Genomic DNA, 15,390 nt, shown 5'->3' on the forward strand with positions numbered 1-15,390 from the left:
CACTATAGTTGCACAAGAAATATAATAATAATATAATCATAGGTATGTATAAACATGACTATTACTAAACTGCCTGCATTAAGACGGATCTAATGGACATATAAAGAGGGAAGATTGTGGTGCTTCTAAAAAGCTGAGAGTAGTTGAGATTCGGGCGATGATCTGGCAACGAATTGAAATGCCCGAAGAGATGAGGGCAACGTAACAGAAGCGTAACAAGACTATCAACATGATTCAAACCAGTGCTTGAGAGAAAGTGCTGGGAGTCTGTAGATGGAAAGACATCTCCATTAGCGCAAGCAGACATTCGTTCAACAAACCTTTCTTCTTCCTCTGCTTGCTAAATGATACCATAGAAAATTACGTAACCCAAACAATTATTTCTCAGTGTTTCAATTCAGTTATTCGATTGATCTTCATATTAATTAATGTATTTGATATTATTTTGAAGTCCAAGTTAGCAATAATAAAACTGGTCAATTCAAATTTGTTTATTTCTTCAATATATTCACTTATCTGTTCACTAAATAATGTCAACAGGAGGAAAAAAAAAAACTTGTACATAAATGGGTGCAAACAAAGCAGACTGTTGAATACAATCCAAGATGGAGTCATCAGGAAGAAACATTAGAAAAAAAACAACTATTTATAGCTTTGTTTCTCAGTTTGTGAACAAACCAAACAAATTAAATATGAAAAAAAAAAAAAAGATGTATGTTCAGGTATGCTACAAATAATTCACAGCTAGGATCAGTAGGCCAGGTACAAAGTGGAGTTCTTAGACGAACCATTTATACAGGCAAGTTTAGTTTACATATAATACACCTGGGGAGTTTGTTCATAACATGAACACACATGCTCATTGAGGGACTTGATACATGTTAGCTAGACATTCAGTTACATAATATACCTCAATATTCCTAATTGATGAGACACAAGTTTAAAGATGGTCTTGACCATTGAGTTCAGCCATCAGACCACTACATTCACCTCATACAAACCACTACATTCATTTCTCACACAGTTTTCACCCTCACAAGCATTAAAAACTAGTACTTTCCAATCAATCATGGCAACACATTTAATACTTACAAATGTACAATTGTATGGACTCTTAACAAAACAAAAAAGTCATCACAATAAATATTTGTTCAACTGCGGAACATTACCCGAGATGGAATTCTGCCCATGACAGCGATTCCTGCTTTAAAAAAAAAATACAATAACACCTCTCTAATTTAAAGTCAATACCACAAAATGTCACACTATTATTTTATTTAATAGTTGTTACATTAAAATACTTTTGTTCCTCTTAGGTCAAAATTTTGGCTTTGAGTGCTTACAAAATCTGGCTAACTGTATAAAACAAACAAAAAAACATTGCCAAAATGGCTTTATAAAATCCAATGTTGGTAAAGAGATGCATCCTAATGTTTTTTAAACAACTTTGTTAGTCAATTCATTTTCTCATTATTTTCAATGTCTTTCTTGAAACTACAGTTCATCCAGATGTCCACATCATCAAATGTATTCAATATAATTAGGGACACAAAAAGTGGACCATTTAGCAAAAACATAAAAGTCTCTACACACAGAGAACTCAGTACTAAACTGTTCAATCTTCCCTGGTCCAAAACATTTCTATATGCACATCAATAAGTAAACAGGAGAAATAAATGTTAATATAGTATTTTATAAACAAATTAAAACATTTTAATAAAGCCATTTTTTAATGTTAATATATAAATAATCTTTAAAAAAATTTATAACAGTTAAGTTACACAGACATCTGTTTGGTATAAATAAATAAATAAGCTTACAATACAAATTGTACACAAAAAAATAATTTTTATAAAATAAAAACAAAAAATATCCTTTGATTGTCTGCTTTCACTTCCAATGTACTCAAAGACAACAAACATGACAGTACACTAAATAAAATGTCATTGGTACATAATGATTTGAGAATTAATAGAAAGTCTACTATCTACCATTCCATGAAGTGAACAAGGTTGATAAAAGTGTACATATTGCTTTCAGTGATTGTATACAATATATTACACAAGTTGCTATAGACAGTGTCCAAAACACAGCTGTAATAGCAATAATGAAACATTTTTGTCTGTTTAAAAGGAACTTCTCTTACAATGAATAAAACAAGTTGGTGCCCCTCTTCACTACATTTACACACACACATTATTTTAACAAAGCATTTTTTTTAAAAGTGAAAATAGGGAAGATAATCTGTACAAAAAATAAATAGCATGCAGTTAATTCCCTTTCTTTTCCTTGTACATACAAAAATATTCAAGGTACTGTTCCCGTTACTGCTATAAATAAAACGCTATTTTAAACAAGTTTTTGATTTTAACTATTATATATGGTTGTAAATTAGTAAAATTCAAAATTATTTTCAAAGTAAAAAAAAAAAAAAAAAATTGACAGTTTCAGTAAGTAAATTCAGAATGCAGACAATTATATTTTTGGCAGTTAGTCTTTAGAATCACCTTTAGCTGTTGGACTACTAAGTTCACGGCTATGCCGAAGAATGGGAAGGCTTGTATCAGGTGACCTCGCACCAGACTCCAGGGATGATCTTTCTGAGCTTTGCTTCAACTTGCTCAGCTCTCGGCGGGTCTTGAGCTTGCGTCTTGGTATGCGTGACGGAGTCATGTCATCTTTCATTCTGTCCATGGGACCGCTGCTGCGGTTGACGGAATTCGAGGTCTCAGAGTGGCTCCGTGGCCTGGGAAAGGTGCAAGATGAGGTAGAGGAAGCTTTCTGCTTGTCTATGAGGTAGTGTTGGAAGGAGGGCAGCCCGCACTCCTCCGTCTCAACTTGCTGGAAGCGGTGAGGCTGCACAAGCATGCGCGGGCCCCCATCCAGTGTTTGGCTGATTTGAGGGTGTCGGGGCGGAAGAGGCGGTGCTGTGGATGGCGCTGAGCATGGAGATCTGTTTTTGACTATTAAGGAATCACTTAAAGGCCTAGCGTTCCATCTTGACCTCTGACCTAATAATGCTGTATTCTGCTGGTTGACATATGGAGAATGAGGTCGTACAACTGTCTGTGAATGAGGAATATAAGAGGGTAGAGAATGATGGCATGGTTCGTTGTTTAGACACAATGGGGGTGGAGGCAGGGGTGGAATGTCCCTATCAAGACCAACATGTAAGCTGCCATTGGTAATTATAGGGCTGCGAGGAGGTAGCTTGGGTGGTAGGACAAGACTGGAGGCAGCAGAAACTTTCAGGTCAGCCACAAAATCAGAATAGGAGGCAGGATTCTCCTTTGCCATCGCTCTGTTTTGAGACAGCTCTTTGACATTTAGTAATGGCAGGCTGGATGGACCAGACTCACAACCACCATGGGAAATGATTGTGGCGTCACCTGCATTCCAACTTTTACTGTCAGAACTGATACCTTGGACATTTTCTTGACTTTTCAGTCTCAGAGAAGGATGATCCACATCATCAGATTTTTCTCTGTTGTCTCCCTTTGACTGAGAAAAATCGTAGGTGCCAACACTGATCACAGATTGGTCGAAACTATCGAAACTTGTGCTGAGGGACCGCTGGGAATGGCTCATAGCGTCTATTCCCACATCTCTTGTTTCTTTTGCAGGCGCAGTAACTTCATTGTTCTCCAAGACTGAAATCTCAGGCTCTTGGTCTTGTAGAGCCTCACTCTTCTGGGCCAGATTCCACTTTCTGAGAATGGACTTAGCATCAGTAAATGCACATTCATTGGTTGAAGTGCTGTCCTTAGCATTGATGGCATCCTTTTCAGAGTTCGCGAAACATTTTAAAAGTCTGCCCAAGTCCAAAGAGGGATTGCAATCAGAAGACTGTTGAATATGATCTGAAAAAAAAAAAAAAGGAAAGTTTTATATTCCAACAAAAATAATGGGTTTAATCCAATAAAAAAATAACGCCTGTCAGTGCAGGTGATAAAATTGATGTCAAGATTATTGAGCCGTAGCGTTGATTAAACAATTACAGCTTTCTGTCATAACTATGACTATCCTGCTACTACTACATCTGGAGCCTATACCTCTGCTTGATCTCCAGCACTTACAACCATAAAGTACTTCAGATAAATAATAAGGCTTGTTTTTAAATCTGTATACTAAGAAGTGCAATATTCTGACAAGAAAATCTTAATTGTAACCTCTGCAGTGCAGACTAAATTGTCATTGGCGGATTTAAGTTCTGTCTTTCGCAGTAAATTTCCTTTTGGTCTCAAATTTATTGGACAGCCTTTGTGAAAGACCCCAAACTGATTCATTTGAAACATATAAAACAAGTGTGCTCATTAAGGTTAAGATTGCATTAGGCAAACAATCTTTTCCTTTATGAGTAAGTCATTGACTAGCATGCATGACTATAAGCATGACGCATAAGACATAATCATCTTCTTTTTTGAGGTAACGTCTGTATATTATAAGAAGAAGATGCCTCACAAAGTTTTGAACAGTAAGTAGAACTATAACAAATGTCCATGAAAGCATTAAAACCAGAACATTGCTATTTGTGGTGTGGTCTATTTTGTGCCCATGTTGAGGTGCAGATCATTGCCTTCAGCAAGTGTCTGCACTGCTGGCTTTGGGGTTAGATGTAGACATGACAGCCCTCTTTTCTGCCAGAAGACTAACAGTGCGGTTCAAAATGAGAATTGTTGGTGCATTATTAAGTCTTTTCTAATATCAACAGCTTTAATCCTGTCTAGTTGCTTTGACAACATTCTTCATTTCCATTCAACACATTTATAACAGCATTTATATCTTAGTGCAGGGAACAGTGAACTGAGAGGAGGGAACAGACACATATACAAGTCTTGAGATATTTTTTTGGGAATACTCAAAGAAATGTAAACCAACTGTTTATGATTAAATTAAATGAACATAAGAACATATAACTTGGCCAAGGCTTGTTATTTGTACCTTTGCAACCAAAAAGCCTCTGACACATCATATGATCCAATCCAATATCACTTGCAAGGCTGTCATCACTATCATTGTTAGACCCACTGAAAAATTCATTTTGGTTGCAAACCTGTTGAGAAAAGAATGAAATAAAAACATTTAAAAATTTAATTCAAACTGAAGTTTTGTTTCTAGATTGAAAAAAAAAAATCTAAATTCAGAATGTTTGTTAAAAGATCTTAAAATATTCAATTATATTTAAAAGATAAATACAATAAATGACAAAAGAATTTTGTTTTTTTTTAATGAGGAACCATAACCTTAATCTCTTTTGTTAATTTTATTCTTTGATAAGAAAAACTTCATAATATGCCATAGCATTCAATGCATAGATAATCACGTCCCTATTCAATAACTTTGTCTAATATGTCTAAAGGATATTTAAATTTTACATAGGTTTGTTTTTTTTTTCTTTGGTAATCAGCATAAGGTTTTTAATTTTTTAAATATGGTAGTATCAAAAGTATGATTCTCAGAATATAGTTGGCTAGTACTTACTTCATTATTTCCTTTGACCACATCCACTTCTCCATTCATTTCTCCTCTTCCTTCATTTCTCCCACTGCTACTATTACTGTCCATTGCACCAGCTTCAAAGTTATGTTTCTCCCTGACCGTGTTGAAACAGGAACTAGCGAAAATCTCATCCTGCCCATCCATCTGAGGGCCAGATTTTTTGTGTAGGGGTACTCTGTAGAACTCTTCAGTGGCATCCTCAGTGCTGTTGAGGTCGAAAGAACTATTCTGTGCGAAAATGTCATTGAAGGAGTCCTCTTTGGCAAGGTTGCTGCCACCTATGATAATCTCTCCGTTGGAAGAAGTTAAAAAGAACTCATCTTCGACCCAGTGGTAGCCATCGATGACGTCCACCCGAGATGCCCCACTTGATGTAGGTCGAGGCGATGACATGAGGGAATGGTGTGATGTAGGCTCAAACTCTCCGCTGTTTAGGCTTGACAAGCTCTGGTTTAGCTCATCTACAGTTTTAGACAGGCCAGCAATCTGTCGTGAGATTTCATCAAACTCTCGAAGGGCTATCTCATCGTCCACATCTGAATGGCACACATCGCCACCACCATCAATGCTCTTACAGCTGAGGATCTCATTTAAGCTGGTCAGGGAGGACTTGTCTCTACTCTCATTGCCAGAAGAAAGCAAACTGCGGTTTGAGTCCACCTTACACAGGCTGTAAAACTGGCTGTTGAAACGCTTCTGCTCCTCTACACCCAGCCCTGGGCTTTCATTTAGTGCCAGGTTGGAGTCCAGAGAGTCACGAGTGGTGGCTAGCTCTGAGCCATCCTCATCTAACTCAGTAACATCTGAAAGGTCCAAACGAAGAGCCTGATGGTACGGGCTGTAGTGATAGTAGACTCCAGGTTGGTGCTTCTGGTGCTGAGGGTATAACTTTGGTGTTTTAGAAGCAGTGAATGAAGAAAGAGGAGATTGAAGAAGACCCCATGCAAAATGATGCTTATCAGAATCTTGAGGCTAGAAATAAAAACAGCAAATATCTATTTATTTATAATCATTTTTTCTAACATCACAATCAAAAAATCATTAAAATCATGAGACTGTAAGCCAGTGAAACAACTATGATGGAGATCATGAACTAAGACAAATCCATTTATGATAATTATTATTCACTGCCTCTGTTTCTCTACTAAACAAGATTTACTTATTGGTGATGGGTAAAAAAACAAAATTCAATGGAAACCCAAAAAAAGAAACAGAATATTGTATCATGTCAATGAAATGCAAGAGAAGACAAACAGTCTAATAGAATTACTAACATGAATAAAAACACTGAAATAGAACTTTAAAAACAAGGATAGCTATACCACACAACATTTGGTTTGAAATAAGAATTTAAGCTGTTAACAATTTTTTTAAGTGCTATAGGAGAAATACTTTTGTTATTGATAACCAACAGCCAAAAGTAAAAAAGAATTTGTCACTAACTGGTACAGAAGTTGAGTAAAACTCTTTGTTTATCAGCTAAATGGTTTAAATTTAACTCTTTCTCTCCTAATTGACAATATCATCGTTGATTTGACCTCATAAATTAAATTAATTTATTTTATAAACTTTACTTTGTGTTATATAAAAAGAGCCTGTGTTCCCCTTTAATTCTATATCAAATAAAACATTTTTTGATAACAAATAAAAAAGTTATTGAAGCTTAATCATATCAGGGGAATGAGATAGTCATGAGCAAAAAGAAGAATTCTGTCAAAATGTGGAAAAAAATTACGGAGAGAAAGAGTTTAAAAAAAAAAAGGATTACATTCAAAATAAAAAAACTAAGGCATGAATGAATAAAGGTAACTGTCATTATGAAGTCTCATAATTTTAGAAGAAAAAAAATTAAAGAGACCTTTAAATTAATCTGGCTGACACAAGTTTGGGTTCCAGTGAACTAAAAGCAATATCACAATATTTAATTACCCCTACCTACTTAATCAATAGGGCACGACATGGCCTAAAATATGCCCGTGTTAAAAATCAAAATCAAATCAATCATTTAATCAATGTTAATATTATGGATCGAACTAAAATGTGCTACAAAATATTTACCTCAATTGATGAATCCCACATCAGCCAACCGTATGGTCCGCTGTGCTGATGAATAGATACAGAATTCAAGCGATCCAGCTCTGTCATTGAGGTCGACCTGTCAAGAATTCTTCCACTGTCCCATTGGGACCCCTCCCTTTGTCCAGAACGACACTTCTGTTTTGTGCTAAGGCATTGTTCAGATTTGGATCTGCGAAGGCTGTGAGTGAGTTTAACTTTAATGCTGCTCTTAGAAGGGAACTGATTCGATGGTTGAGGTAAGGGGTGGTTGGTTTGGCACTGGCTCAGCTGCTGGTAGACAAAGGAAGACAGATGATCAGAGGAGCGATTATTTTGCATAGATGTTGATGCTGCCAATGCACAACTCTCAGCTTTAAATTTGGTCAAAGCAGAACTAGGATCTGTTGCCAGAGCTCTGCTTCCAGAACAAGAGTTTATTATCTTTAAACTCGTATGGGGGGATGATGACTCAGAAACATTGTTCTGGGAAGGAATGAAACGAGGGGAATCTTTCTCTTCTTCAGTTGTGTCAGAATCAGAAGAGAACTGTTGATAAAATTGATTTGTTAGAACCACACATGGGCGTTTCCTCTGCGATTCAGCCGACTCACACTTTGAGGCTGAAACACCAGGCGTCTTAGAGGCAGATACTTGAACTGTTTCATCTCTTATGTTCGAAAGGCTACCTGAAACGACTTTGGGATCAACATTACTGACCCCAGCTGGAACTTTGTATTTAATGCTGCTTACATTGTTTGATCTGTTGCTAGCACAAAGGAGCTGATTCTTGGTTTGAAGGGTACTCTCTTTAGTTACTTTACTTACAACAGAGTTAATAGACTGAACACTTTGACCTGAATTACCCGCAGGAATGCTCATGGCAACAGACTTTTCTGGCTTAGAAACCGCTTGATTGGACCTCTCCAATTTACATGCTGGAGGTGATTCAGAAGTTTCCTGGCCAGTACTGCCACTTTGACCTGTGGTACTTTGAACAGAATCTTGAACAGAAACTTGTTTTTCTACAGGATTAACTGTATTTCTGGTGGTATTTGAACTATAAAATCCTTTAGGAAGACGTTTGATGCTTAAACACATGGGGACTGGGGAATCTGGTTTTGAAGCTTTCACCTCCACCGACTTTTTTCCCATTGAAAGAACAGGAATCCCACTTTGAGAACCACTTGTCACTAGTTTGGCACAGCTAACATTTTTATTCACAGACTTAGGAGACCCCGGAGTTGTTTTCACAGAATTCATGGAAATGTTAGAAGTTCTACTGTTTTTATGAAACTCATTGGCTAACCTTCTGGGGCTCTCCGGCTGCTGAAAACTAGAGATGATCGCATTTGGTGAGACAGGGGAAGTAGTAATTAGATTACCCGCCCCTTTAGTGCTCTGAGGGACAGAATAATTACATTGCAGAGAACTGCTTGCTCCATGAATGAAATTCACTTTAGTATTTTCAGAGTCAAAAAGTTTGGCAATTTTGGACACTTTGGAAGTGCAAGGGCTTAAAGGGAAATCACTACTGGAAGTAGAGATCTGTGAGGAGGAGCTGGTCACCATTTCCGCGGTGCTGTGGACTGAGGTCTCCAATGCTGAGTCGGGGTCGCTGGTAAAGTCAAAAGATCTATCTCGGCTCGGCACGGTCAAATCGGAATGCTGTCTATCGAAGACGTGTGACACATCCACTTCATGTCCTGTGTACCTCAGGGTGTTCTTAAACTGCTCAGCTTCTGCCTCGGAAAACTTTCTGGTCAGTGTGTCACTGAACTTCTCAAGAACCTCTGGGTGAATGTCTGAGGACATGGTGGAGTAACCATCATCTTTGCTGCCCGACCTTTCCACCTTAAGATTTTCAAAACTCGAGTCTGAAGACTGACATTTTGTTTGAATGGAGCTCCCGCCACTATCCATGCCTGTGTGCGTTGAAGTGTGCTTTGATTCTTTCAAAGCCATTTTAATGAAGTTATCCATTGAGTGAGACACGGAATGTCCTGGAAAAGGTTGGCCATCATGGAATACGTAGCCAACGGTAATGTTGTTCTTACTGCCCAATGGTTTATCAATGTTATCGTTTGGAGGAGCTCTGGCTTCTGGCTTTACGGCTCGCATTGGCTTTTTAGCTACAGGAGGCGGAAGCTTAAGAGGGCTTTTCAAAGGGCTGAGTGGACTTCCTGGTACACTGCTACTGTTGTCGCTGCTGCTATCTACAAGAGACTGAGATGGATGGACAAATGTGCCATCTTTCTTCACTTCTATTACAGAAGATTTCATATCACTGTTATGTTTAGACTCAAACATCTTCAGTGGTGACCTGTCTTCTGAGCTAGTTGAACTGGTAGAGCTGAACCCTTGAAAGGTGAAGTTTTTATCTTGCGGGGCCAGGATTAGCTGCCCTGGGCGAACCAGCTTTGGGCTCTGTGAAGAGCTCAATGAGCTGGCAGCAGCATTTTTGGGGCTCCCCATGGGGTCTTTATTGATGACAAGAGACAGGAGCTCATTCCTGGTGAAAGAATGTGGGTCTTTAGTGCTGTGAAGCCAAGGAGGGGCACCACGCTGAGAAAGGGCTGGGGAGGGGGAGGAAGAAGACTGAGAATGGCTGCTTTTACTTCCATACCCAAGGTCTGATTTCTGGCTTGGGTTAGGAGATGGTGACGGTGAAGGGAGAAACTTTGCCTGACTTTCAGAGTGAACCTCAACTGATACCTGAGTTCTAGTAACATTGTCACTAAGTTTTGATTTTGTTGGATGCATGGAAAGAGAATTAGGCCCTGTCATTGATGAGCTGGATGTGGAGCTGGAATCTATCATCGTATCACATCCTTGAGAGACTTCAGAATTTTGGGCTGATGGATGAATTCTGGGAGAAACTTTGCATCGACCGTCTTTTTTATTTTGAACAGACATGCCAGGATTTTCAGGGGAAGAGGATGTGGACCTGGAGCCTGATGTGGATGTCAGCCTGGACTGCATGGCCTGATTGGATATGGCCACACCAGACATGTTCTCTATTCTGTTCCTTGGAGAAAAGCACACAGAGGACCAGTCAGAAAAAAAGTCATCATCAATGGCAACCTCTCCTTCCAAGCTGCTGTCTAAAAGTTCATTCAGGGACATGGTTGATGCTGTGCTGAAGTCCCTGGAGACAGGCCGGGAGTCACTGTCTTCATCACTGTAATCATAATAATAATACTGACCGGTGGTGGCATTGCTGGGAGACTTTGGTGTTCTCTGAATATCTGAGAAGGGGTTCCGTAAAGGGGCTGAATTCTTGGCTTTAGTATGTATGTCATCTTTAACCTTTTCAGAATTCTTACCTATGAAATTTTTCTTTGGAGGAGTTTGCTTTTTGGAAGATTTTGATTGGTTGCCTGTCAGTTGCTCCCCTTGGCTAAGTAATGCTGGTATTTGTGGTGTGGTATTTTTATCTTCAGAAGTACTTTTGGCTAAAAGTTTTTCAAAGTTTTTATTGAAAGCCTCAAAGCTTTTGTGATTAAAGTCTGCCCCTGCTAGTAGAACAGCAGGGCCGCTGTCTGTCGGAAGGGTTTGAAGCAGACTCTGCGGAGCGAGACGATCGTGAGAAGAAGTGCTGGAAATAAATGAAGACGATACTTTGTTCCCTATGCCATAGTGGCTTATAGCATCAGCTGAGGTAGACTGTTTCAGGCTGGTGTGAGAGAGGCCACTCTTCTCTGTCTCCGATCCTCTCCGACTGCGGTATTCACCCCTGTCTCTCTGCTGCTGCCAGCAAGATGACCGCATGTACTCCCGCTCTAAGCTCCGAGTCCGGCTGGAAATGACACGTATGTGTTTCATCTTCGGGCTGGAGTTATTGACTGGGAATTCTGTTTCAATTTTTGTCTGCATGGTAACGTCCTTGCCCTCGAGACTGCCAGGACTTGCAGTAGAAGCAGAGGATGCTGTGGAGCTAGGACTGGTGTCACCACCTGCTGCGTTTAACTTTTCCTTCAGCCAAGGAGGTGGGGAGCTAAGCTGAGGTTTCCCTGGGCTGTCATCACCAATCTAAACAAGAGAAAAAAAATCTAAAATCATCAAAACAAAACTAGTTATCATATGTTTTTAATCACTATTAAGTTTAGAATAAAATTTTATTTTTTTTAAATAAAATTGTTGCTTGATAGGCCTTAAGTTAATAGAAAAGTATTTCAAAAAAAAAAAAAATGAAATTAATACATTAAATGATACATTACTATTTCATCAGTACAAGTGTATTAGTAAAATGTCAAAATTACTTTGCATTATTGAAGAATAAAAAAAGTAAATTTATCTAAAGATTTAACATAACAAAATAATTTATTAATTTTTTATGTGAAAAGGTAAATTATGTAAGACTCCCACAATACTTTCAAATGAAATATTCATTTATTTATTTAAAGTAAATCCTAAACTATTCTAATCTGGGTATCTAATTAAAAAAAAATGAAGTATGCAACCCATGTAATGATGGAACAAAATAATTTTTGTTAAAAAAATGTAGTTTACTATTTTAAACATGGTGACAGGAGAATTATCAGAACAATTAGTATTTCACAAACTTGTGACTGATTCAACATTATAAACATAGATCTTTAATTTTCTCTAACTAAACATTTTGTCACTAAAACTAAACAAGAACAAAAACAGTTTTTTCATCACAACCACATTGGGCAATTGATCCACCAAGCAGAACAACTTACCAGTTCACTGCACATACTCTGTAAGGACTCTGCATTGTTGAGAAATTCCAGGGTCATGTCCCCTGGCATGATGTCTGCGTCTCCACTGGCACTCTCTGTGACAGTGGTGCGACACAACTGATTTGTTGTGATACATGCAGTGTGCTGAACCTGCAAAAAATTGTGAGCACAGTGAGTGATAGCTGATTAAAATAATGTTGAAAACTTAAGTTAATAAGCAATGACATAAAATTGAAATGAAAACACCAGACGCTCACTGTGGAGCCAGCCATCATGATTAGCTATGATGATCTCTTAACCTTAAAATTGTAAACTGTGTGGCTGAATTGTGTTTGCAGAGTGCCTAATGGCGAGTCCAATCATCATAGTAGGCCACAACACTGACCTACTGCGACACAACCAGTGGGCAGTTTAGACCAATCTGACATTGCGACCTGTGATGTGGCAACATAGTAGGTCAGTGTTGAGGCCTGCTATAGCAGTTAGTCTTGCTAAAGGAAGCACAGGAACCATATTTCATACTTTACATGTCCTTAAAGAGATTATACTACATCGCATTGGACAATCTTATAGCATGAAAGATGTGCTATATAATGCAATTTTAAACAAAATATATTCATTTAGTTATTTAGCAATCTGTAGTACAAGATACATTTATTCAAATTTTCAGAATCTTTACCTTAAATCTATTAAATTTACATATTTTCCAGATGTTGAAGGTCAAACTATGAATTATTATAAACATTCACATCGGCACATTTGTTTAACTCTAATATACAAATCTGCTCCACGCCCGTAAAATGTCCAAGAAATGGAATATATTACTTTCATTTTGCACTGCATAAAATTATGCGAGCCAAATTCCAAAGCATCAATATGTTGAGTGTGTAGTGAATAAATTAACTAACACCAACAACAAGTTTTCCAACTACTGACATGTACTATCATTGTACTTGACATCTATGGGACAACACAGCAGCAACACATGGAAAAACAATTATTTAAATAATACAAAACTTTACCATATTGGCATCAAGATAAATACCAACCTGTAAGACAGAGTCTGAGGTGATTCGTAGCCTGTGTTTAAACATTGTGTTTAAATGTTTATTCTGTAGTTCCAAATCTTGAACTCTTGTCTGTAGCTTCAAGCACTCCTCTCGCAATGTCTACAACAAAAGTATATTCAAAGTATAAAAAACAAATCACTGAAGTCAACAAAATCAAAAACGTTGAAGAAAACAGTCAACAGAAAGTTCTCAACATTTCACACATAAATTCTGGCAAGTCAAAATAAAAATTAAATATATTTGCTCAGTTACAGCATAAAACTATCAAATTAAGAAAATAAACAGTAAACACTAAACTGTGCCTGACATATTAAATAGCTTTCATTAATTTATGAGGACGTTTTACAATCCGTTTCAAAACATTTAGGTTAAAAGAAACTGATCAATATTCCAGCCAATCAAGCAAGAGTTCAGTGTGTGTTGACTGTTACCCCAAACCTGGCTGTTCAAACTGAGACTAACACCTAAGTTAAGTCAGAGATATCCCCTGGCAACACCTGTACCACTGATCAGCAGCTCTAGCAGGTAGGTGTCTAGCATGTATATGTGTCTAGCATGAGTAACTTTGATTGACAATGTGTCTCACAGTTTCATGACTCATCCCAGAGTTAACATTACATCTATTACCTTCATTCTCAAGTAAAAATCAAATAGATATATAGATAGGCAAGATTTTCTTTTCAGGCCTGTTATTGGTTTATAAAGCAGACCTGATGATAATAGTCTCTTAAGTCTCTCAAGTGGTAGATTGAGTGCTCACTTGTCTACAATGATTCAAGTAACAATGTAACAACAATGTAACAACGGACCTAGATCAAGACATCTAGTCTAGATCTCTAGATCTATTTCTTTTGGCTTTTGGACAATTTTTTATAGAGCACAATGACAATTAGTCTATAAAAAAAACTTTTCTTTACTTTCCCAATAATGATTAGATCTAGATTGTCTAATATCAATGAGATTCTAGATCTTGAATCTAGATAGTTACTGATAGTAGTGATTGTAAGATAGATTTATCTAATCTAGATCTATAAATATCATCTATGAATGTAAAAACTTTAAAAAGTATGTATGATACAAATTGAGAGAATCATTCTCAGAATGTCTCATTCAAGTCATTGTCTGGTCAAACTCTGTTGAGACTGTTGAGTTTGAGTGTTGGGTGGCAGTTTTGCCATTATTGGTTATTCAAATTGCATTAATTTATAATTGTAAGACAAGAGTAAGACTAAGAGTAAGACTTTCTAAGACTAGAGTACTAACTTACTAAGACAGTGAGTAACATTACTAACACTACTAACAGTAAGTAAGTACTAAGTCATAGTAAGTCTAACTTAGTAGTTAGTAAAGACTAAAAGAGGAAATACAAATTAGACAAATAGTGAAATAAATAGATATCTATTTAAGTGAACATTCAACATGACATAGCTAGATCTAGATCTTAACTAAAAAAAAAAAGTCTCACCTTCTGGGCCAGTAAAGCTTGGACCACCTGATTGGCTATTTCATCCAGACATTTCTCATACTGCTGTCTCTGTTGCTCGTTCTCCAAGACAAGGGAGCTATTCTCGGCCTCCACCATTTTTAATCTCTCCAACAAGAGTTTTGTCTTATCACGCTCATCTCCCTTGCCATGTACCTGCCAGATGGATTGATAAATTGCTTGACGAGGTTTTAAAATATCAATGACAGTGTGGAATACAAATATTTTTCCTTGAAGATATTTTTTTCTCTTAAATCTAACAAACACTGGAGACATTTATGAATTTTAGAATTTTTTTGATATATGCCTCCTGAGCAGTACGAAATATTTATAAAATATTATGACCTAAGTTTGCTATTGTTTCCAGTTTAAATTGTTTTAATTATCCTATTACTATCTGTTTTGTACTAGATATATATCTATCTGTCCAATGTGGCAACTAATTAAAATAAAAGTATTACCAAATTTGATTTTATGTCAAACAATTTGGCGCAGAAAAGTTTTACAGCCAAATTTGAACTACTAACGGTTTGTACTGATAATTACAGTAGGCCTAGTAGTTCATATATGTCACTTA

The 15,390-nt window shown here is 37.2% G+C and overlaps 1 protein-coding gene across 8 annotated transcripts in view; it reads right to left on the minus strand.

The window, feature by feature from the left end:
• Positions 1–476: 476 nt before the first annotated feature.
• The window catches only part of LOC106072418 (uncharacterized), a 241,028-nt gene continuing 226,114 nt past the window's right edge, over positions 477–15,390 (minus strand). For all 8 annotated transcript variants that reach the window (XM_056013467.1, XM_056013469.1, XM_056013468.1 and 5 more), the window contains 7 exons: positions 14,796–14,969; positions 13,310–13,429; positions 12,261–12,410; positions 7,558–11,586; positions 5,482–6,471; positions 4,942–5,053; positions 477–3,860 (listed from right to left, as the gene is read on the minus strand). In XM_056013467.1, the coding sequence (XP_055869442.1) occupies positions 2,491–3,860; positions 4,942–5,053; positions 5,482–6,471; positions 7,558–11,586; positions 12,261–12,410; positions 13,310–13,429; positions 14,796–14,969 (6,945 nt within the window). In that variant the 3' untranslated portion in view covers positions 477–2,490. The remainder of the gene's footprint in view (positions 3,861–4,941; positions 5,054–5,481; positions 6,472–7,557; positions 11,587–12,260; positions 12,411–13,309; positions 13,430–14,795; positions 14,970–15,390) is intronic.

Source organism: Biomphalaria glabrata, chromosome 16 (assembly GCF_947242115.1).
Source record: "Biomphalaria glabrata chromosome 16, xgBioGlab47.1, whole genome shotgun sequence".
NCBI lineage: Eukaryota > Metazoa > Mollusca > Gastropoda > Planorbidae > Biomphalaria > Biomphalaria glabrata.